General features: G+C 42.5%; 2 protein-coding genes across 3 annotated transcripts in view; one reads left to right on the forward strand and one right to left on the reverse strand.

Annotated features, from left to right (window-relative positions):
* The window catches only part of RIC3 (RIC3 acetylcholine receptor chaperone), a 415628-nt gene that overhangs the window by 212147 nt on the left and 178967 nt on the right, over positions 1–24514 (forward strand). The window lies entirely within an intron of this gene.
* RRAS2 (RAS related 2) overlaps positions 1–24514 on the reverse strand; it is a 46055-nt gene that overhangs the window by 3724 nt on the left and 17817 nt on the right. For both annotated transcript variants that reach the window (XM_080404834.1, XM_080404833.1), the window contains exons 2-4: positions 10197–10284; positions 9360–9462; positions 6271–6379 (exon numbers count right to left, since the gene is read on the reverse strand). In XM_080404834.1, coding sequence (XP_080260960.1) covers positions 6271–6379; positions 9360–9462; positions 10197–10284 — 300 coding nt within the window. The remainder of the gene's footprint in view (positions 1–6270; positions 6380–9359; positions 9463–10196; positions 10285–24514) is intronic.

Raw genomic sequence — 24514 nt, forward strand, 5'->3', positions numbered from 1 at the left:
GAGAAACATTCACAGCTGTTTTCTGGCACATCAACGACATTGCAGAATCCCCCGAAGTTTGTATCAGGGCTTCCAGAACCTTCTATGCATCTCTGCCTCACTTAAACAAAAGTACATTAAAGCACAGATACGGCAGGTTCTGCAAAACCACTTTTCTTCATCCCTGCACAGTCTACTGTAGCCCCAGAAAGTGAGAGGCTAAAGCCTAATAAAAATAAATAATTGGGAAGGAATGTACAGTCCTGAGGAGAAACTGAATCCAGTCTCTAAACACATGTGGTTACTACTTTCTTCATTATTTTATCTAAAGCATATTAGAGGTATAAAACAAAACTAACACTGTAATAAAGTCAGACTGCATTTCCACAATATTCTGCATTTAAAATGTTATAGATGCAACAGTGAAGTCCTTACTCCATTTAGTAGACCATCTGGAATTGTTTAATTCCAAAATAATCTTTTTGACAATATACTTGTAGGATTGACAAGTGGCTTGTGGTCAATTTTAGTGACCTCAACAAAGTCAGTTTAAAAAAGTATCTTTAGTCTGGGGCATACTACATAAGCATTTGCAGTACCCAAGCCGTAAATTAGAGACCAGAACATACCAGTCCCATTTTCAAAACTGAGGGAATTGTACCAAGTACAAACATAGAAGTGCTTGAAAACGAAAATATGAACATTTGTTTTTTTATTCTTCCTTTTCAAGTATGACAACCCTGTATCTGACAGGTTTTTCAGTAAGCATGATGGGAGAGCTTATTAAACATCACTAGCAAATTAAAACTAAATCCTTTTTCTTCAAAGAACACTGTATTATATTTTGACAGATGTAAAGACAACCACAGATTTTCTGGTAGTAAATGTGCACGTAGATACGTGTGTGTTGGTTCTGCAGTGAAAAATATCTTAGTTTTGGTAAGTTCAAGGCTGAATACAAATGGGAATCACTTACGGTGCTTATCCTTTCTTACAGGGTATTTTACCATTTGATTTTGGATATCATTCGTTCACACTGTTCAGACATTTGGTAAAAGTTTATCCAATTATAGATGATGTGAGCAAGTCAAACACAGGAAAGCTTATTCCCCCACTCCCCAACTTAACAATCTTCTCACTCAAACAGTTTCCACTTGAGTTCCTGCGCAAGCATCCTGCGAACATGTCACACACACACCCCCTTCACTATCCTATCTGACAACTGTCAGAAATACATTAATTTCTGAAGTTTCTACTCTTTTCTCCACCTAAAGCAGCTTACAAGGCTGCCTAACGTAACACCACATCTTTATTTTGCCTGGACACTTAGGCAAGACTACTTGTGTCAGCAGGTAACGGTTAAGCGCTTCCTCAAATTTGCCAGGAACCCCTTTCTTCTTCCTTGTGGTCACCCTGCAGTGCTCCCTGCACAGAAACATTGCCCACGTCTGCCAAGGGCTCCACCACTCCTAAAGAGCTCATCTGTCTGTCATCCGGATTTTCTGCCTCACCAGCCCACTCACGAGTGTTGCTCGTTCACATTTACAGCGGCCACCGTAATGCTTTCCCGTAAGGGCAGCTCACTACCCACTAATTCTATTTTGTCTGCATTCTCATATAAGAAGCCACTTTGGTACACACAAACCGTGGTTATGAAGCACTGACACGTACTCAGATGGACCGACTTGCTGTATTCAAATGCTGCATCAGATAGGTGCCTGGTTGCTAGTTCTCTATAAAGCTCAAAATCAGACAAGCCACGGGAAGACCCGAAGGTACAGCCCACCTGTGATAACACTGGCGCCACTGCATATGGCCATGAAATCTACCACCTCAAGAAATTATCGCACTTGCATGAATCTTAACTATCACAATAGTTAAGAAAAAGGGCAAAACAAAGCGTTAAATCTACTTGGGCAGGCCACCACGCGGGTCCCTGTACCCACCCCCCCCTGGAATAAGCGACCTCAGCCCAAGCTAGCTGTGAAACAGTGACTCTGCAAAACCATCACATGAACTGCCTGCCTGCCAGCACCTGGGCTGACGCCAATCCCGGTCAAAGCGCAAGGCTGTTGGCCTGGCATCATCAGCTTCGCCCAACATCGGCCCATGTGTAAACTGGAGTTGCACGGAGCAATCTTGAAAACCTTGCTTTAAAGACACGGATGATCTTAGCGCTTGGCCTCTCAGATGCAAAAGCAAAACCAAAGTTTCATGAAAGCCAAGCCCTTTCCCATTGCAACCTGGATTTTCCTTGAAACCCTGCCACCTGGGGAATGATCAGACTTGACCCAGTTTAAGTTCGTAGTTACCTACAAAAAGTCATACATATCCTGCACTGACAAGTCTACTCCTCCATCACTAGTGGTTATTACCAAAACATCTGGTGCTCTACTGAACAGTCTTACTGTAGAAACACCCAGTGTTGAGTTGTACGGAATTAACTCACCTAAGAAAGATCGCTACGCTGCATTTACTTTAAGGAAAGAGCAATGAGACATGGTGTTTCAATTTTGGCTTCACAGTCACCAATCTGTGACTGCTTAGGGAATCTGGAAACACTGGTAACTTTATTCCTTCTCATGCAAGGATGTTCTAAAGATCAATGCTTGCTCATCCTCTAATAACTCATTTCTCTTTGTCAGCCTCACCTGTGGATATTGAGGACTTTGCCTCCCATACAACAAAGGGGACAAAATTACAAGCCGCCTGCTTAACTCCATTTGTCTACACAGTTACTACCCTAGCAAATCCCTACCTCAAACTTCCTTTCACCTCTCTCCTTCCAAAAACACCTGTGAGTTGACCTATAGCACATTACGGCCACCACTATTCTAGACTACACCTTTGGTGCGCCCCAACACCTCATCAGGACCACGCTATTGTTTGTGCGCCTCTGCTGTACAACTCAGTTCATGTATTTACTGAGAAACAGTCGCCACCACACAGGGATCATTAGTTACACATCATTTGCTTCCAACTTCAGGGTATCAAGATAGTACTCAGTACTGTGTTCAACTACAAAACAGTTACTTGTGTAAAGGTGTGGCCAGACCCTTGAGACACCCAACACTTTCCTACACATTTAATTAACTCTTTCTGGACCCAGCGAGATTTGTGTGTTCATTCTATTAGTATCGTTTGCTGACCAAAGTGCACTAAATTAACTTCATGTTAGCCTCCCAGAGGTAGTGTGTGGTCTCTATTATTTCACTGGTTTGCCTCCTGCCTTTCAGGAAAGGAAGGAAGATACCTAGTATAAGTAGGTTTTGCTCTAAAAAACTCATGCCCAGCTACATGAACTTCTAAAAATGCTACTTAAATTCTGAAGCTGAAAAACATACATTTGTGATTAAACGAGACAGCTAAGACAACTTCTTGTCAGACTGCCAGCTAAAGTGAGAGGACTGCAGTGTGACTCTAGCTTGGCTGACCAGGTTTTTTGGTGTTAACAAGTAGGGCCTGACACACCAGCAGACCGAAAATGCAAAAAATGGCATTTCTCACATTTTTGCCCCAGAATTACAGCCTGGGGACACCCCACAGCTCCTTCCCACCCCAGCACGCCTAACCAAGGTGAGGGAGCACTCCTGCCTTTGCCATTGCAGCTGCCTGCGCAGCAAGCCTGTAGCCAGAGCAGGGTGACCCTGCTTCTCAGGCTGAAGTTTTCCCATACTTGGGAGACATGGTGGCAGGATTAATTCTGAGCCAGATCAGCAAGCTGGTCCACCTCACTGACTGGATGCTTGCATCGAAAGTTCACATGACAGAGCAGAAACAACCCCACCTATGCAGTGGAGACTGGGGCTGTGTTTAACATGCAGCTGATAACATCTAACTGCTTGCTGCTGCCAAAAGGCGAGGTCTCACTTTCTTCCCCCCACCCCAACTCCTCCCTGCTCTGCTCAGAGCCACAGTCCCACCCCTTCCCATGCTTCGGGCTCTGGCACTTGAATCTTTCTGCAAGCTGATTTAACTCACACAGGTCCCAGAAAGTTATTCCAGCTCGTCTGTTTTCCTCCCCGTCTAGAGAGATGATTCAACTCACAAAGAGCTTCAAGCGAGAGCTAGGGCCAGCAAAGGAAAAAGCAGGAATGTGAAGTCAAGAGGGAGGGGAGCCTCTCCCTTCTGGGGACCAATTACATCAGCTCAGCATCCCCAAACCATTCCTTCAGCCTGACATAAGGCCAACTGAAACACACCATGTGAAAGGAATGGGGCAGGGAAGAGTTAAAAATACATAAGTAGCTGTTCCAGCAAACCCAAAGTGCTTTTTCAGCTACAGATGTCTAAGCCCCAGCTTATGATGGAAGTCATACAAATCCATCAGTTTGCATGTAAATTGTGTGAGGGATAGTACCAAAAGTCATGCCTGTCAGCATCTAATCAATTATAGTAATTAAGATGGCCATAAAAAGCTACAGGAGTTTTTGGGGACATATGCTTTCTTGTGTTCAAATATAAGCAGCAAAACTGTGAAGTTAAGCAATTTGAAAACAGCTACTTTGAGCTTGAATGTGTCTGAGCCTGTTATCACCTGAAAAAGCAGCTAGGAATCAGGTAGGGAGGGACCAGCAGGAGAACAGGTGACCAGCACCTCTTTCTTCCTTTAAGGGAAAAAGATGCGGTAGTATAACACTAGGAGGTGGAAGACCAAGAACAAAGTTCTTAACTGTTCCTAGAAACGCATCTTCAGGATTACCAATGACATTTGCAGGTATCCTCCGACACCTGGGGCTGACAGCAATTGCGTTATTTCCCTCCCAAAGCATCTGGCTGTTTGTCCTTCAGCAATTACCGTCTGCAGAACAGTTCAGTTTCACCTACATGGTTTCCATGCCAACATTTGTGTATGAGATGAAGTACATTATGTTCCAGGACCTGCAGGGCTAAATTCGGGAATGGTAATAATGAAAGCACAATGGTAAGTGAAGAGTGGAAGTGTTTCGCTTCTGTCTCGGGGACAGGCTGACAGCTCTGTGCATGTGTGAGTACATGAAGTTACCTCTGATGAGTTTGTGAGCCAATTCTGTGAAAACTTCTTTCAAGACAGCATCTTTCAGCACAGGTTCTCATTTTGTCATGATCTTTCTACACAGGTTCTGGGGTAAAGATGTTGTGACAATCATGGGAGCATACTCACCGGGAACTTTTTTTTTTTTTAATACTCAAGGTTTTATGTAGTATTCAAGAAATTCAACAACGTACTAACCTACTGAAGTCTATAACATTACGTGTTTTCAGTCTAGTTTTTTCTTGTTCTAGCCATTGGTTTTTGACAGAGGGAAGACTTTATTTAGCAAAGCACAAAACCTACGTAAGCACTTGCAGACAGAAGTTAAGTCATGTCCTGGTACACAAATCTGAGAATAGCTTATTGTTTAAAGCTGTGTTTTGCTTGTGAAACTCTTAAAATAATTACAGAAATTTTAGTAATATTTAGTTTACTGTCAGACAAGAAAAAAATCAATCATATTTGCTACCGAGCTTTAAGAGGCATCTTACTGTCTCAGGAGACAATACTAAGCTTCCAAAATTAGTTGCTGAAGAAAAATACAAGTTTGATGCCTGTTCCTTTCCTGCTGCTATAGTAAGATAATTTTCATTTCAGCTCAAATCAGTTTGATTCATGAAAAATCAAGAGTGAATAGGGAAAACATTTAAGACCCCTCCTTAAATCATTCTAAACCAAGTGTTTTAAAGCTTTCTTAGAACTAGAGCAGAGGTTGAAATCTACTAGTTTCAAAACTTTTATTTTAACATCTATAAATACAACAGTAACTGTGCTGCTGTACTTCCAACTTTTAAAGTTTTAAGTCAGTTATGCAGAAGACTAGTGGTCAAATAGACAGCAAATGGCTACTCATTTATACATAGCAGCAGGGAACGGTAAAAGCAAGAGCACTGAAGTCTCAGGATCGTTAGAGCTAGTGCAGGAATGCACTGTGCTTGGCACAGCGTGCTGTGGTGAGGAACAGAACAGAGGAACTGGACATGTTCATGCCTGAGTAATCAAGTCATGACAGAAAGCTCTCAGCTCTGTATGCGAATAGATTTGGTCTCAACGTAACCCCACTGAGTCAGACAGAAGATGTGCCATATGTGGAATGCCATCATGCTTCTAAGATTCTTCAAGGACAGAAACTTAGTGTAGTCCTGTTTCTTGCATTGGAATTACTTAGTATGGTATGTTATTCTTTTCATTTGTTTCTTGTTCCCAGTCTATTTTTGGGAAGAAAACCATTAAGTTTCTAGAAGAAAGTGAGTAGTAACTAACAGCAAGTGAATTACCTGTCTTTGGTGGTCCAGATCTGCTTTATTACCAACTAGAATCATAGGAAACTCATCGCGATCTTTCACTCTTAGAATCTGTCGTTGAAACTTATAGATTTCTTCAAAACTGTAAAAGAGTAACAGTAGAGCATCAGTGTACCAATTCATAGATTCCCAGGTTCTGCAGAAGTTCAGAAACAACGAGTCACCTATTTGGGCTTGCCCTGCCGTGCCACACAAGCACAGACAGCTGCGGGCACCCCACCAGGCTCCACCAGCACAGTATGACCAGTTAGAGAATCATTCAACACAAACTAAAAAAATCCTCAAGTCACAGCATCAGCTATGCACAGGACTTCAGGGGGGCTGCAGGGCGAGCAGAACACTTACCGTGTCTCAACCTAGAGGAACCTGGCTGCCAATGTGTTGCGGAGAATCAAGCGACCAGAGTCCATCCTACAAACACTAACTTTGGAGTTCAGCTCTAGCTAGAACATTTAAACTACAGCCTGGAGACCCTAGCGATCAATATTTCAGCTGGCAACCACCATGGCTACTTCTAGGAATTTTGGGGGAAGCTGTAAAGCTGGAATATTTTACTTCTTGAAAAACAGAAAAATGGTAGGGCTAAGTGATCAGAATTCTTTCCAGTTACCAACTAAGTTAAACCAGGTACTGACGCTGCTCAAGCAGTAAGGAATACGGCAGCTGTGCTCCAGTGAAGGCAAGCAAAGCAGAAAGCTCCAAGGGCCACCTATTTGTCCTGGTTTCAGCTGGGATTGAGTTAATTTTCTTCTCAGTACCTAATGCAGTGCTGTGTTTTGGATTTGGTGTAAGAACAATGCTAGTAGCACACTCAATGTTTTCAGTTGTTGCTGGGTGATGTTTATACTCAGTCAAGGACTTTTTGGTTTCTCAGGCCCTGCCAGCCAGAGGGCTGGAGGGGCATGGGAAGGTGGGAGGGGACACAGCCAGGACAGGTGACCCAAGCTAGCCAAAGACGTATTCCATACCGTATGACAGCATGCTGAGCATATAAACTGGGGGGGAAGGAGGAGGAAGGGGGAGACATCTGGCATTATGGCATTTGTCCTCCCAAGTAACCCCTGTGTGAGCAGCCCTGCTTCCCTGGGATGGCTGAACACCTGCCTGCTGTGGCTAGTAGGAAATCAATTCCTTGCTTTGCTTGTGTGGGCAGCGTTTGCTTTACCTATTTAATTGTTCTTATCTCAACCCTTAAGTTTTACATTCCTTTCCCATTCTCCTCCCCATCCCTCTGGGTGAGAGGGGAGTGAGCAAGGGGCTGTGTGGTACTTAGTTACCAGCCAGGGTTAAACCACGACACTATTAAACAGTTAATTCTCGCCTAAACAAAGTCTTTTGGAGGAAAAAAAATAATATCACTCCTTTCAAGTAAACACTGTTAAAGCTACACAAATCACTATACAAGGAGCTTCAGATGCTTGCAGACAATCATATATCCTTTGAAGCACAGAATGTTTAATTCCAGGCATATAGTCTGAAGCCATTTACACCTAGATCTGCAAACCAAAGTTTAAAAGCAAGATGACCATCAGTAAAAGTTGCAGTTTGGAAAAAAAAAAAAAAAAACCCACACAAAAAAAAGATGTAGTCAGACATTACAATGCCAATCCACTTCATCTGTGTAAAGCAATCACAAGAAGAAAGGTGAATTGGAAGGAAGGTAAGCCATGACGTACAGCTGGACCTCCACTGAGATACCCCGTTTTAATACTCTGCTCAGAGGCCTGTACCAACTAGAGGAAGAGAGTTGGAAGTTACCAATGAAGGCATCTAGGTTTCTTCTTGTTTCAGAATTAATTTCCTCCACAGAAGCAGGACAGACACTTCATTGACAGGCAAGTCAAGTCTTGAATCAAATGGCTATCAGAACAAAAATGAAAACTCTGCTCTTCGGAAGTCTTTGAAGGATTTCAGAGAGGAGAGCAATATGCAGTTTTAATGTGTCAAGACCTGCTTCAAATCAAGGCAGACCCTTAGCCAGAGGGGCTAACAAAAATTTAGGTTGGTTCCCCCCCCCCCCCAACAAATCAAGGAGTTCACATGAATACTTCAAACAACCTACAGTCACCTATAGCAAAAATATTTACGTTAGCACAAATTCTCAGTATGCCTTAAATCCAGACACAGATCTCTGACAGAAGTGCAAGAGTCTCTTCTGGACAGATGAATGCATACATTTAGCAGCATCTTAAGTGTTAAGGTACAAATCCAATGGAAACACACTCAGGCTCCATAGAATATTGGTCTTAATTCTCATTATAGAGCAGTTAATAAGATCAGAAGTAATTTTAATTAGAGCCTAGACTGAATCTTTAAGGCAGGGGGGGAAACAGACAGGGTGGTTTTTTTTACCATTTTATTGCTCTTCTGTTCCAAGTCAAAACAAGTGGAAGAACGTATCTCTGAGCACTTCTTTACTACTACATATCTGAGAAGCTCCATGGAGCAAGACCACAGCCAAAATATTAACTGATTGTCTGTATACATGGTAGTTTCCTACTCTTACAATGATCATGAGCTACCTGACCAAGCTTGTGAGCTTCTAAAAAGATTGTTTCATCTCAACTCTGCGGTTGATCAGTTATGCAGGTTCCAGTCAATTCAGGGTGTAAGCAGTGAGCACTGCCTGCAAAAAAGTATAGAGACATACCCTGAACTGGATACACCCGTCCAAAAATCCAGAGCCAGCTGCTCGACACCGACTAGCACACGGCAAGGGGGTATTTCTAAGAACTGATCAGACATCACAGCATGTTGCCCTTAGTTTAAGTTTCTGTCGCTTCCAGGGAGCTAGTATTCTGGACTGTAATGAAGTGCTTGAATAGAGTTGTCATTTTTTGGTGTACGCTTTCAAGCCATCCACTGCAAGAGACAGGCGCTTTCAGTAAGTGGTTTAACAAGGGTTTTCATTAGCACTGAAAGAGCGTCAAACCACAGAATCTAAGAGTGATTGCACACTTAACATTCTTGTTTGAGACTACTTCAGTAAAGGATAAACAGCAATTTAAGATTAATTACAACAGATTAATTACAACTTGTTTCAGTAACTTTCCATCACTTACCTTCCTCTATCAGTGACTGAGAAAACAAGCAGAAAACCCTCCCCTGTCCTCATGTACTGTTCACGCATGGCTCCAAATTCTTCTTGTCCTGCTGTATCCAGAACTGAACATAAGCAAAACATTGATTAAGTACAGTTCATGTTCTTAGGAGTACAGACTGAGAAAAAAAGAGAACCCTCCCTAACAGGATATTGCGAGAGCCCCACCTGTACATGGTAACTAAGCAGAGGTCACTTTTCACAGATACTACTGGATTTTTGCTAAGATTCCCAACGAGTTCTTAGACTGAAGAACTCAAGACCTACCAAACAAACTGAACAACAAAGTTTGGTGGACTTCTGCTACTTCACAACCAGCTGAAACAGCTGGAAAATGCTTAGGGAGACATAGGGATGGGGGTTGGGAGGGCCGCTGGTTTGTTCTTGAAGAAGTCACTGACAAGGGAGAACTGAAACTTTTAAAGCAAAGCATTTATATTGCACTTGGGAGAGGCAGCACACAACAGCCAAGTGATGTGTTTTTCATTCCACCTTGTCACCCAGGTAGCTGCCAGGAGTTATCTAGATTCTCCCAGTTCTGTAGGCAACTTAGGCTTCCAGAATAATTCTTAAAAAAACATGCAATTCAGAACAACACACACATACATAAAGCATAAGCAGTTCAAATCCTGGGTATCTCATTAAAAAGACAAAGGTAGGTAGCTTTCATCAGTTGCACACTTCCATAAAAGCCACATGCTGCACCGTTGCTTACCCGCGTCACGTTTTGTGCACACAGATACAAACAGACACGAACAGCTACGGGCTGCCAGCACCCTGCTTCAGCCAGGCTACTCACTGTCCAAGCGCGCAGCTCTTTCATCTATCACACATTGCTTGGTGTAGGAGTCTTCAATCGTTGGATCATAATCCGTAACAAAATAGGACTGTGGAAAATAAAACAAGTTTGTGTAAGGCAAGCACGATGCAGGACACTCATCGAGCAAGACGCTAGAACCGTACACCTGACAGCTTAGGGAAGATGAGCAGGTTCTACCCGTGTACAACCACGTGCTACTTAATCCAAAAAGCAGGTAACTGCTTTCCTGTTCCTAGTAAATGCTTGTAAATTGTAGAAATTACTAGCTGAGTCACTGAGTTTACTGTAATTCCCCCAGAATTTCTAGCATTTTCTAGAGATTTCTGGTAACTCCTACGACTTCCCAGAAGGAATCCCTAGAAAACTTTTGGGTTCACTGATTTTTAAGGTCTCTAGTAACTTTCAGTTTCTCTGAATTTCGGGTAGGGGTCAGAAGTTTCCAGGATTTCCTCCCCCACTCCCAGAGCCAGTAATTTTAGGAAGTGCCAGGATTTTCCCAGCTGTTGCTAGAATTCTCTAGCAGCTTTATAACAGTTTCTAGCTACGACTCCACACAGCACAAGTGGCACTTCCACTAAAGTTCTATTCAACTTTCAAATGATCATCCTTGTTCCCAGGACTTCTCTCCTGGTTTTAATGACTTTAAGCACACACACCAGAAAGACAGCTACCTGAAAGTAGTACAAGCCACCAAACGCCTGGTGTCACCCACTGCTTAATAAGCACAAGGCTCCACCAGATCCTGCCAGTCTGCCACATTACCCAAACTGCAAAGCAAAGCGCATCCTGGTACATCTTTCTAGAGACTCTGTGACCTGGTATCAAACTCTAGGCTAGCACTACTGCCTGCAGGCAACAAGTTCGGGTTTCCAACAGTGGATTTGTAGCTTGCACACAGTCACAGCAAAGTTATCTCCACTCAAAGCTAAAGCACACTGGCACAACAAATGTGAACTCCTATCACATTCCTCCCCCTCCGTGATCAACGGAGCAGGCACTGGGGATGTGTACTACCTTGACTGTTCAGAAACCAAGCACACGGGGCATGTACACACCCAGATGAATGCCACAGTAACGGAAGGAGTACCACCCGCGTACGTGAGTCAGTTCTGTAAGCCAGCAGAGAAACAGGAGTGCTTTAAAACTAAATATTGGCTCCTAGGAATCAAAAAAAAAAAAAAAAAAAAAAAAGGGAGGGGTGCTGTTCTTGCATTAACAAGGTATCACCAAAAATAGGGCGCATCTCCTTATTCATGTCAAAATTAATAGCTGTCACTGAAGCGTCTTTCTGATCACAGAAATTCAAAAATACCAAGAGACACCAATCTGTTCCTGCAAGCTTACCAAAGTCAAGTTAACAGATGGCATGGTGGGGAAAACAAACGAAAAAAACCCCCATGAACACTAGCCCACTAGAATTCTCCAGACACATCACTGTTGGTGCAGAATGCAGTTAACTCTGCTCTTGCAGGTACAGCCATATTAATATGGCTGTGTTTGCTCACGGCCAGTTTCAAGACGGAGCTGCCCAGGAGAGCTGGCTCAGTCCTTTGTCCTGCCTGCACCAGGTTTCTGGGTTAACAGCATGGACATGGACTCCCCAGCAGAGCTCCTCGACCAGGCTGCAGCTGCCTTGCTGGGAGGAACACATCGCCAGTTTAACACACTTTACCAGCTGTGTATACTATATATAGCCTATGCTCATATACCATAACCTCACCATCATGCAACTGGCTGCAGGAAGAGCATGTGCAGGTTGCTGTTGATCTATTAATTTCGAGCTGGCACCATACTGAAAAACTGCTGACCCCTAGATCGGAGACACTGATCAGCTCTGCCTATCTCCTTTGCATTTTAAGTAGACATCAGTAAACTGTCCGCTCAGGATACACCTACACAGTAGTCTCAGTCATTCTGCATCAACAGCACCACTGTGTAACCAGCTGTCTAAAGGTAGCAGTAACTAAACAACCATGTTCCTCTGTGAGAAGGACAGAACCCTAGCTATCTCTCCCACCAGAGATTACTGCGGCACGTGAGCTGCTGTAATTCACTCCTTTCTCACAGTGTTTCAGAATGTAAGTCAAGTCGGACATTCCTGGTTAAGAAATGGTCTCCTCCCTCGTTCAGAACATTCATGCATGCTAAGCAACCAGCCCCCTCCAACCCTTTCCAAAACCCCACCCACACAGGACAGGAACCCAAACCAACCCACTCCCCCCAAAATTCAAACAAACCAACCGGCATGGGATCCTAAACTTCCAAGTTTTCCAGCAGAAGAGTGCCTATTTGCAGGCAGCAGAACATCTCACCACAGAGCAAGCCCCAAAATGATGCTATTCCAACTACAAGTTGTCCCTTTACCTTGCTTCTCTGAAGATTTAGAAGGAAAAAAACACTGGCTCCAAAACTGTCCTTGTTTTTTTCTTTTACTTGTATCCATGACTCAAGAAGTGCTATCCAGAAGCTTAAGAACAGACTTTGAGGCATGAATTAATAAACTATGAACTGGGTCCCAACTCTTCTGTGGTTTTTAACAGACTTTGAAAGATGGAAAAGAAATTCACTTAGACCAACATACAAGACCGTAAATAAAGCCATTTACAGAATCTGACTTTAGAGGGGACAATCACATGGAATAGAATTTAGGTCCTATGTTTCATTAAGGAAACAAAGTGGTATTTATAAAGAACCATGAGGTGACTAAAACATGGTGTCACTACCAGTGTATCTAGAAATTCAGGACTCTGACTAGAAGGTAAAGCACACAGTTTGTCTGAAGTTACTCCCTATCTGTCTCCAGCTTCAACTCCCATTCCTCCATCCCACAGAATTCAGTTAGTCTGACCCTTTACATTGACAAAGCAGTAAAGTCAGTCAAGTTTTAAATAAAAGGGATAATTTGGAATCAATTTATTTCTCTCTCATGAATCAGTATTAGAAGATCACCTAAAGCAGCAGGTTTATCTCCAACAAGAGCAGTATTTTTCACTGACAAAGGTCAGAAAAAGAAAACCATAATAACCTCAGAGGAATTCTTCATTATTTTCCTCATTGTCTGTCCAAGGGCCAAGAACTGCAGCGTGTTCTGTCACCTCCAGGTCATTACTGTGATTCCCTCCACCCTTTCTGGTTTGTTTTTCCTTTGGTTTTGTGTTGTTGGTTTTTTTCTAAAAAGGAAACTACACACAAAGCGAGTGGGCCATACTACGTACAGAGATGGAACACTGTTCCTCCTGCAAAAAAGGGAACAGGACTAAGTTGGCCTGATCCAGCATCGGCTGCATCTCAGATTCAGAATGATGCCAGAGCTCCCCCATTTTACAAGTCTCTTACGAGCAGTTTCTTCCCTCCCATGGAGCTGTGCTGCCAAATCTGCTGTCACAGCCACCACAGGAGAGGTTTGCAAGGCAATTAGCATTGTGGTTTACCTCCAGGCACTGGACAAACTCATGTGCCTAAAATAGCTGCTGTTTTGAAGGAGCCTTCCCAAATTGCACCAGGACTGTTTGCCACAGGGAGCATGTCAGCCGCTGCTTGCAGGCCTCATTCAGTCAGGGTTCATTTACAAAAATTAGATGTAGCAGACCCAGTCTGCTACACAACATGAGCAGAAACAGACCTTGCTGCTGCTGCTGCACAGTGTTTGAAGAATTAAGGGATGGCAGAGAATATCCTGAAGCACCCCGTGAGGCTGTACCTTTACTTCTAAATGCCAGCCTGCCACAGTGGGCAGGTGCCTGCACACCCAGCAAGCCCAAGACCATACCCTGACCCCAATAACTTCGTAGAAGCCAAAGAAGAATTGCTTCAAAGATCAACAGGAGTGCAATCCCAGCAGATGCAAAGCCCTGCCAGCCTAGTGGTTTAAACTGACACTGAGTCCAGACAAGCCAGAGGAGCACACCCTCCCCCCAGTGTTCAAATACCCAGGTCTTGCCTGCTGCTGTCTCCTTTACGGAAACTGTACGAGCAAGTCCCAACACTGGAAGGCAGTTGCCCTGCTGAACGACAAGAACACCAGAAAGCTACAGCAGGTATCTCGGGTGCCAGCTGGCACACACCACACTGGAGCACTCTCTAGGGTTTGTGACCCATTACAACCAGGTTGTCACATGTGCTCTTCCAGGAGTTTCTATGGCAGATCAGGAGGAGCCAAGCCTCATTCAGCTGGCTCCACCACGGCTGGCCTCTGCCTGCAGGAAATAGTTAGAAGAAACTAAATTTCATTTCTTAAGACAGTAACTTGAACACGTCCTTCTGTTACAACACTCCCTTAATCACTAGCAAAAATCAAGGCTTTCCACCCACCTCCTAGAAGGGAAACAAGAAGCCGAGCCCAGTAGTCTCATCAACCATCCAATTTAATATTATGCAACAAGTTTTCTAGGTTTCCTCTTTCTAAGAGTGCTGAGGCAATCAAGTCCAGAGATGGGAAAGCCTGCCAAGGACACAAGCTGTTTTGCAGAGGAAAACAAAAAACAAAAAAAACCCCACCTCATCCCCACTATCTATATCACTGGCAGCTGGGCAACCCACCACCAAAATCCCTTCCTATAGGCACGCTTGTAATCTGGAAACTTATTTCAAACGCAGCCTCCTGACCTTCACAGGAGTGTCTACTTGCAGTGCTCGGGAACAATGACACAATTATACCAAGTATTGCTCTAGCAGCCTTAAATATTACCTACTATTTAAGGTAATAGTAATCCCTAAATCATTGTTTCAATCACTCAAGTCTTCTGGCAAGGGGAACATGTGAAAACCTCCTTTCAGTTTATCATCTTCCCCCTCTGTTATGCTGCCTTTAATATACATAAGGGAATTCCTTCATTAGCTGGGCTTGCTTACAAGCTCAAGAGTCCCGCTCCATATATTAATAAAAATAACTATGGAAATAGAGATCTTACACTAAAAAACTGAGAACCCCAGTGCAGTTTCACAGCTCTCATGCAGTTTTTCTTATTTACTCTTTGGAAGGTCACCAACATCTGCAAGCTGGAAAGCCACTGGATTGCTTTCTTTTGCATCAACATTTAACTTTTAATGTGAGAGAAAAGTCCGAAACTATCAACAGGGAGCTGCTACACACTGCAGCCCAGAGGCTGGTTGCAAAACATGCTTCCTTTTATCTTTACACAACGTTTGAAGGACATGCAACAAAACACAGCCCAGCACAGTGAAAGCGCACCACTATGAGTAAGTTAAAGGAGTGGTACATGCCAAAATACATATTCATTCTCTCTTTGTCTATAATCTCCATTTGTATTTACTAAATACACTTAATGTTTCAAAGAGCCACTAGTTGCCTATTTAAATTTTTTCCACATTTAAATTTTCAGTTTCAACCCAGTGAAGGAAAGGAAATAGAAGGGTTTCCACCCTCCAGCTGGAGTTACAGACCAGCTCCAGATTTAAATACCATCTACAATTTCAGCATTGCAAATAGCCCAAAAATCCTTTCTAGCTCGAATTTGTAAGTTAGAACTTAAAACAAACATGTTGGTAGATGCTACACACCAAAGCTTCAGCTTTAGACTTGAGTACATTCCCAAATACCTGAAATACATGATCCCAAGACACCTCTCCTAGGCTTTAAGCACTACTTAACAGAGTATTTCTTTTGGCAGTTTCTCCTTAGACTACCTCTAACACCATCATTTCTTTTCCTCATTTCATCTCCACTTCAAGAACATCTGTTTGTTCCTGTCCCACTCAGCAGATGTAAAGTCCAATTCACGATCTGTGGTGGCACGTCTTCATCATGGGTATAGAACGAACAACAGTACCTGCTACAGCCCCATCATGCACCGCAGTGAACAGATCAGAAACACTTAACCCAGAAAAAGATGGAAACCTGACCAAGTTCTCTCTTGCAAACAGCTTTCTTCATGTTTCTGGCATTTGTTCCAAGTCACAAAGTCAGTGCAGTGTTGTAAGACCAGGACTGTAGTGCCCTGGCCAGTTAGTAGGACTGCAAGCAGACACCTTTCTGTTTGAGGTATTTGGCTACACTGTAAAAGCTTTCTCAGACCAGGAATTCAGATCTAAACGGCTGACTGCAGAAATCTGTTCTTAACTTTCACTGTGTCGCCACCCATGGAAATCTTACAGCCTCTGCCTTCAGCTCTTGTGCAAGAGCGACACAGCAGTCAAGTCCATAGTAAGGTGACCACAGGGTCACACCATGCCCTCCCCTCCAGGCTGCAGGAGGGCAGAGATCCCTTCAAGGAGTTTTCATCTACATTCCCATCCCTGTCCCTAGGGGAGGACAAACAGGTTCGATGTCACCAAGACATGTTCCTGGAGGATGGGTGGCAGTAACCTGCCACCTGACTCAAGCACTACGGCTGGCTCTGGTCCAGAGCTAACTCACAGAGCAGAACTGGTAAGCTAGCAAAGCAGCTGCTAGAACCCCAGCACCTGAAAAGGTTACCTGAAGAACCTCCTTTCACAAGACAAAGGATGCTCCTCAAATCACTTTGGAAATATTTGAGCTGGCTGGCTGGAAAACAAGGAAAACTTGCAGGAAAAAACCCGAACTGACTTCTGGAAGCAAACGTAAACCCAGGCTGCATTCCAGGATAAAGGAACAGACACAGCAAAACATACAAATTTAGTATTTTGCAGAGCCTCACGCACTCAGGTCACAGAAAAGACAGACAGACAAAAAAAAGCTCACACCACTGATCTCAGAGTCTTTGACAAGCTTGTTACTTACCATATACCTCCCCAAGCACAGGTGGCTCAGTAGGACCTGGCTTTTCCAGGCAGGTCTAACGGGGAGAACAGGAGATGGATGCTGATGGGGTTGCCAAGAGGGTGTGCCACCTCTGCAAAGGGCTCAGGCACCCCACGGAACAGCACCAGCAAGGCTGCAGGGGCTACCCACAGCAAACCCACCACCACTGTCAATAGCAGTGCTTGAGATAGCACTGGGCATGCTTTGCTGATGTAAAGAGGCACACTTTGTAGAAGAAAGAATTTGGTGTTGAACATCAGGGATAGCAGGGGCCCAAAGGTCTAGAATTATGCTAACAAACACTAGACTGCAGAGATAACAAATAAAACACTGGACCATGCTACAGAAGGCCAGGTGTATCCTCCTCCAGTTATCCCATATTCATACAGATCTTTAAGAGCTACTTTCTTTTAATTACTCAAACAGTAAGAGCGTCTGTTCCTTTCTTCCAAAAACTATAAATTAAAAGGTAAGTCAGTGCTTGTAAGTAATCCATGATACTTCCCTCGATTTACACTACTTCCCGCTGTACTAATGTATACTGCCAGCACTGTTATGGCTATCCAGGGAAAGAGATGTCATTTGTAACCACAATTACTGCAATTATCCAATGATGAGAAACACTTGATAATTTTATGAACAGTGAAAACTGACACACAAAGAGAGAAGAGGATTAAACTGAAGAAAGCTATAGTAAAGGAAAGATGATGTAAGCCATATACAAGTGAAACCTTTTGGAAATACACAAGTTGAAAAAGTTCTTTTCATTTCAGGGGGGACTCCATTGCTCCCTACAACTCCCTGACAGGAGGCTGCAGGCAGGTGGGGGTCGGTCTCTTCTCCCAGATAAGAAGCAACAGGACAAGAGGGAACAGCCTCAAGCTATGCCGGGGAGGTTTAGATTGGATATTAGGAAAAAATTCCTCACCGAAAGGGCAGTCAAGCATTGGAACAGGCTGCCCAGGGAGGTGGCGGAATCACTGTCCCTGGAGGTGTTTAAAAAACACGTAGCTGTGGTGCTTGGGGACATGGTTTAGTGATGGACGTGGCAGCCCTGGGTTAACGGTTGGACTTTATGATCTCAAAGGTCTTTTCAAGCTAAATGATTCTGTGATGCTATCATTTATTCCTGAAGAACTAGCATTACATGTATTACATAATACTGATATTTATGGTTAAGTACATACTTAATGTTTCTGTTAAAGAAGAAAATTATAACAAAGATTGCAAAGTTCTTGAATAACTGATGGTACCCTCAGAGTACATTCATAAGATTACCTCCCAACACATGATTTGAAAACAAGAGATACAAATCTTAAATTCTGAATAAGATATAGTAGGATACAAAAATAAACATCTGACTTGGTTAAGTACAGGTAAGTCTTCCCCTTAACTTGTTTATGCAATGCAAGACCTTGTGCTTTGTCTGGAAACACTAAGCAAAGCATGAGTCAGTCTTATTATACAGCCACATACTCTTCTCTCTCCATTCCCTGCCCTTCCATATACACTGATAATAGTTTTTCTGATGTGCTCGTTCAGTTAAGAAATCTGTGTTCAGTGTATGGGCACTATTTATTGCACATAGCCAAACATAACATGGCTCTTTTCTTTACAGGCTTTGTTGCAGTCACTACCCAAAGTATCTAAAAACAAAACTAACTTTGCTTCCCTCCCATTGGGAAACGTGAGTTAGGATGCGGGGAGCGAGGGGAGAAAGGATATAGAGAGCAAAGCACCTTCAATCTGAAAACTAATCCACAGATCTTAATTCTGTCTACATGCTTTTAATTTTCTTATTTCCTAAATGAAAAGTTGAACTTCATATCTATAAACCACTTGTTTCCACTGATGCTTCTCTAGATAGCCATATGCTAGGCAATTCCACAGATCTCATCCATAGTTCAGCAAGAGTGACTCCTGTTAGGGATTTCAGAGCCACATTAGTTCTGCAGCATCAACCTATGGTGCAGGTCACCCAGTGGACTAAGGCTCGGGAAGATGAAAGCCTGAAATCAAACTGACTTTTATGCTCTGAAAGGAAACATCCGTCAGTTCTTTGCACCTTTCAACACTCCTAAAAACCAGCCTGCTAGTTTTTGGCCCTCCACTACCTCCTGCTTATAATAAAGCAGCTTTACCTTCTCCAAACCTACCTGCACTGCAGCAACACAGGAAAGAATCTCCCTTTTCTCCCTCAAATCTGGCATGCAAGGCACGACTTGCAAAACAGCTTGGGCTTACAGGTAGACATCTGGAGAGGTTTTAACTGCTAAACAGATAGTTACAAGATTCTGCAGAAGAAAACCCAGAACAACCACATAGGCATCCACCTACAGGCAGCAGACTTGCATGGGGAAAGAAGAGTCTTCAAAAGGTAACTAAGGCAGCCCCTCCGTGCATGTTCAAATCGGAGGTTTAAAGAATAACAGTTACAACTACTTGATTATAATATTACATGCCTTTTTGCCAACACCCTGCCCCGCTTAAACATACTGTTCGGGTAACTCATCAATGCAGCCTCAACACTTGGGCTTGATGATCTTAAAGGTCTTTTTCCAACCCAAAGGATTCTACAATTCTAATTATGGACAGAGTGGGTACTGGTTAGATGCACGTAACATGAATACTGATGAGAGTGGGGTTTTTTAAATGCATATGAACATCTTTTTAAATACTATGTAACTATGTTCCTTAAGAAAAAAAAAAAAAAAAAAGGTTGATACTTTTAAAACATCTTTCACCTTTTAAACTCAAACTGGATCTGCACTGTGCTTACATCTCCTTTCAGTTACTGGCTTTGCAGCTCTCCACACTGTACATCAACTCAGTATTAGCAGCTCACCAGCCTGGGAACATTCACCTCTAATTTATAATTCTCAAATGTCTCAAAAATCAAACTACACCAGACACCAAGTACACTCAGAGAGACCTGTTTTAAGCAATATATGCATTAAACTTTGGCCTCTTGAGTAATTCCTGGTGATGCAGTTTTCATTATTCAAGATCAGAGAACGTACACTTTCACTGTCTGTTAAGACTTCTTTGTAATGCCTTGAATTAATGCCTTTTAATGCCAGTAAGCACCTACTAAATTCTTTGAAGGTGGCTGTGCAATTTCTCAAGTTGAAACATGTCTGACTGTAAAGTGTACTCTATACTGCAAGCAGAGCGAGTCTTTATTTCATTTAATTTTGGTTTTGCTTCACAGTAAATACATGCAAGAACTATGAACACAACAAGTACTTAATCTTCCTGATCTTGGCCACTTGCAATTCAAGGAATGTTTTAAAATATTTTCTGCATACTATCTTTTCATCCATAACAATTTATCAGGTTCAGGTAGTTTTCAACACAGCAGCTCGCACAAGCTCTTCAGGACGAACTCAGGTTTTATTTTCTCAAAAAGCCCATGGCAGCTTTTAGAAAGTACCCATCTCATTTTAGGATGTGTATAATCAGATAATAGGCAACATAACTGTAAGTGAAAAGAAAGCAAGGTTACTCAAATCTCTGGTGGGGCAGAAGTTACTGGAATAAGTTTGCATACACATTAAATCACTACAACACCTCAAGATAGACTGTGTGACACACGAGCTTTGGATTTACACATGTAAGTACAGTAACAGAGTAAGACTTACAATCAATTTAAATAGGTTTAAGTTACTGAAGTGAAGAGCTATCTAAAACAGTCAGCAACAGACTTCAGGTTAGAGGCTAGGAAGAGACCCATGTTCAGGGCATTCACAGTCTACTAAGAAAGAAGCCACTTCCCAACTCCTTGAGGAATGTACTGGATGAACTGAAATGCATATTGGAAAAGTTAATTCCATGGCAGAAAACCTCTTGATGAGAGTGTAGGTATTCACATCAAATCAGAACCTTTAAACTAGGCTCAAGTTGTAAACAAATTACTTGTTGATTGGACTTTTCAGACTGCCTTGCCTAGGTTACAGACACTTGGACCTATACAGTTACATTAACGTGGTAAAAAGTATTTCTAGCCCAGATAAACCAGTAAAGGCTTCACTTCAGCAACTGTAGCGCATTTTAGTAATGTTAACTCCTGCGTCCCATTTTAAGTACCTGAAAACATTCGAGCCCTGGGCCTGCACAGCAAGCCAAGGCAAGCAATCTCTGAAGTTAATACTTCCTACTTTCAGAGTAAGAAGGGTAAGATCCATCTTAGGTAGTAAGAGCCTTTTCCTGCCTTCACTCATTACATCTCGGCTCTCCACAAAGCCAGGGGCTAATGTCAGTTGTGCAGCTTTGCAATACCTTGGAAGCAAACATGGGCTTGGACCACAGTTACTCAAAAAGAGCCAGGTAGGAAGCCTGAGAACGGCAAGTTCTCCGCATTCTTCCTCTTAAAGTGTGTTCAACATGAGATACAGCCAGGTTAACTAGTCCATTAAATAAATCCAGAGCCTACAGTTTTCTAGGATGATTCAAGTTAGGACTAAATATTTGCAGAGTAGCATTTCACAATATAACTGAACTACATTTGCAATTTCCTGCTAGTGGAAGAAGGAGGTTTTGTCATCGTTACTCCTGACCTTCAACCATGGTTCCCCTGTTGCCTACACCACAATCAGTAGACCAGACAGTTCAAACTGCCAGCTAAAAATTTTTAAAAACCCCATGTTAAATACTAACCAACTGCAAACCACCTTTAAATGTCCAGACACTTCAGGAAAGCTCACAGCATGTCACTAAGCCATGTCTCTTCCCCCAGCTCTAATTATATATATATATATATATACACATATTTTAAGCTTGCTTATTTATATAAGTGCTAAACCAGGACTGAACCAAGACAGTGAAAGCTTCTTGAAGTTTTTATCATACCACTTGTTCTGTTAGAAAAGAAAGACACAGAATCATTAGGACATAGGTAATTACAAGCTGAGATTACTCTTTCAGACCCAGTAACACAACTCATTTATACTGTGAGATCATTGTTGTTATAGATAGCAATACACTAGTTCCTGTCCTGTAATTTTTTCCTATTACCACAGTTAATCCCATGGAATTTTTGAACACCAGCTTGGACAATATCCAGCATGAAAACATTCAGCTTCATTAGCCAAATCTTGGAGCACTATTTTTCAAAGATTTATTGACTGATCATTAGAAGCTAATTATTTAGGAAAAAGCTATAAAATAGCACTTGTATCTAATAAGAACTATTGTGTCAGAAGATAAGCACAGTTCTAATAGCTTTATTTACGCAAATTATGTATTTATTCAACTCCAACCTTTTGGCCTGAGACTAGACTGTCTAGACTCATTTTGCAGACTACAAACAATTACTATAATCTTTTAAGTTTTGAAAGTGCCATAACCAGAAGTGCCAAGAATACTGAAATTACAGCCGTGTTATTTAGCCATCTATTTTCCTTAGCGAGGTTAATTACTACCAGTCTTCCTCCAAAATCTTTGCCCAAGTAAAATATACAAATATACAGTTTGAGACATGAAAATTTTAAATGCTAATGAAAGCATTTGTTACCTACCTACAAACTAAAGGACTACCTGAAAGTGTGTGAATCATTCAGGAGTGTCAACATATGAAGCTGCAGCACAACACAACTGTACTGGTCAGCGAGTGTTTTTTCCATGCGATCTGTACTTTCAGATTTGGTAGCTCCAGGCAGGGCTAGCACACAAGCTCCCACAGGACCAAGGAGAACAGAGCACCTACGTGCCAGTCACTCTTGAGTCCAGCAATAAGCTCCATAACCTTAACGTCCCCTCTGCAAAGAAATTTTTCAAGAGATTGACATTTCAGCATCAGATTTTTAACTCTGATACATCAAAGGAGAAATACTCATAACCTTAAGTTTGGGATTTAGAGCCAAAAAACAGAAAGCTTTTTTGACTTGTCTCTAACCTAAGGCATCAGGTTAATCCACCTAATTGTGAGAGTGAGAAGGAGGGAAGGGGATCTCTTCCAAGGTAGGGCAGGCTGTGTAAGCCTTTTCAGTGTGTTCAGATCTTCCTGGCACACAAGCAGTCCCTTTGTTTTCTTTGATCACGCACAGCATTCGACAGATCAGATTCTGACAGAGCGGAAGAGGAAAAAAAAAAAAAAAAAAAAAAAAAAGAAAAAGACTGGACTTTGTCATTGTCAACCAAACAGCACAGCAATGTGCTAAGTTACACTGCCCTTGAAGCAAGACAGAGAAATCCTACCCCATCGCAGCAGAGAGATACCGATGCAGATTTTAGTGATGCAGGCTGACCTGAAATCATGAGTGATGAGGTATGATGCTCATTGAAAAACACAAATATTTTAAATAGAGGCTAGTCTCACAAATGCAGACACCGCTGCTTCATAAGTAGTGGTTCAACTTAATACCACTATTTTCAAAAACTCCAGGTTTCTGTAAGAACAAGAGATTAGAAATCCAACATACAGAGTTCAAGGAACCTGCAGCATGGACGTGTGCAACTGAAACGAAGCTTCAGCTGGACAAACCACTTTGAAAGAGGCAATACTGAGTATTTTCTACCACGGATACCAGCAGTGTACAATGCTTTTCTTTCCAGCCTAATCAGTGCTTGCAGAGAAGTTTAAGACATGTCCTTGAAGAGTATCTTCATAGACTCTCTTACTACCACCAGCAGCAGATTTCAAGATCAAAGGTTATTCCTCCTTCACGTCTGACAACACTGTAACTCAGACTGGTTTTCTCATCAAGCGCCAAGTTGCACTACAGTGCGTGAGGACTGTTTACAATAGGAAATGCAACATTTTGTTTCTGACCCTTCAGAAGCAAAGCCACATATACCAGGACTTTTACATGGGGAGACAGAGAGCTGAAATTCCTATAAGAAATACAGGAGGTAACACAGAAAATTTTATCCTAAATAGAAATAAAAACAACAACCCAAACTAGCACTCTTACAAATTACTGTTTCATGTTTTGTGTCACTGTCTCATCAAGTCAACCCAAACATACTGTCCTGCAGTAGCTCCAAGCCTCTATGTTTTATTTCTTTTTGAGGTCTGTTCCAATGCCTGTGTTACACTTACATCCACACCTCAGTGGCTCAAAGTTGATCAGAATCACTGAATTCACTTTTAAACCAGCAAATTTGCAGACTAACACCTGAAGTTTACGTCCAGCCTAACACTTTCTGTGCACCTGACTTGCAATCTATCCTTGCTTGTGCTTGGTTCAAGAGTATCAAACTGGGCAGCACCTATTTACCCGAATTGTTTTCGCAGTGCACCCAAAGTCACTTCAGCATCAGAATCACACAACAAGCAAGGGGGAGATGCCTTCCTGGCACAGGGTGCACAGAGGGCCCACTCCTTTGTTCCACCAAGCGAGCAGCTGCACACAGGCACACCCCACCAGCGCTGTGGTCGTGGACCCGAATCATTCGCAACAGGAACATTTACTAGGGAGGCTGACAGAAGCAAGTTCCTGGGTGGCGTTATCCTCCCAGTTAAGGAAGGCTTTAAAAGCACAATATGACCGATAATTGTCACAACTTACCTATGGGGAAATGTGTACAGACTCCAATTCCAGGAACCAGAAACGGA

This window comes from Falco punctatus, assembly GCF_963210335.1.
Source record: "Falco punctatus genome assembly, chromosome: 10".
In the NCBI taxonomy this organism is placed as follows: domain Eukaryota; kingdom Metazoa; phylum Chordata; class Aves; order Falconiformes; family Falconidae; genus Falco; species Falco punctatus.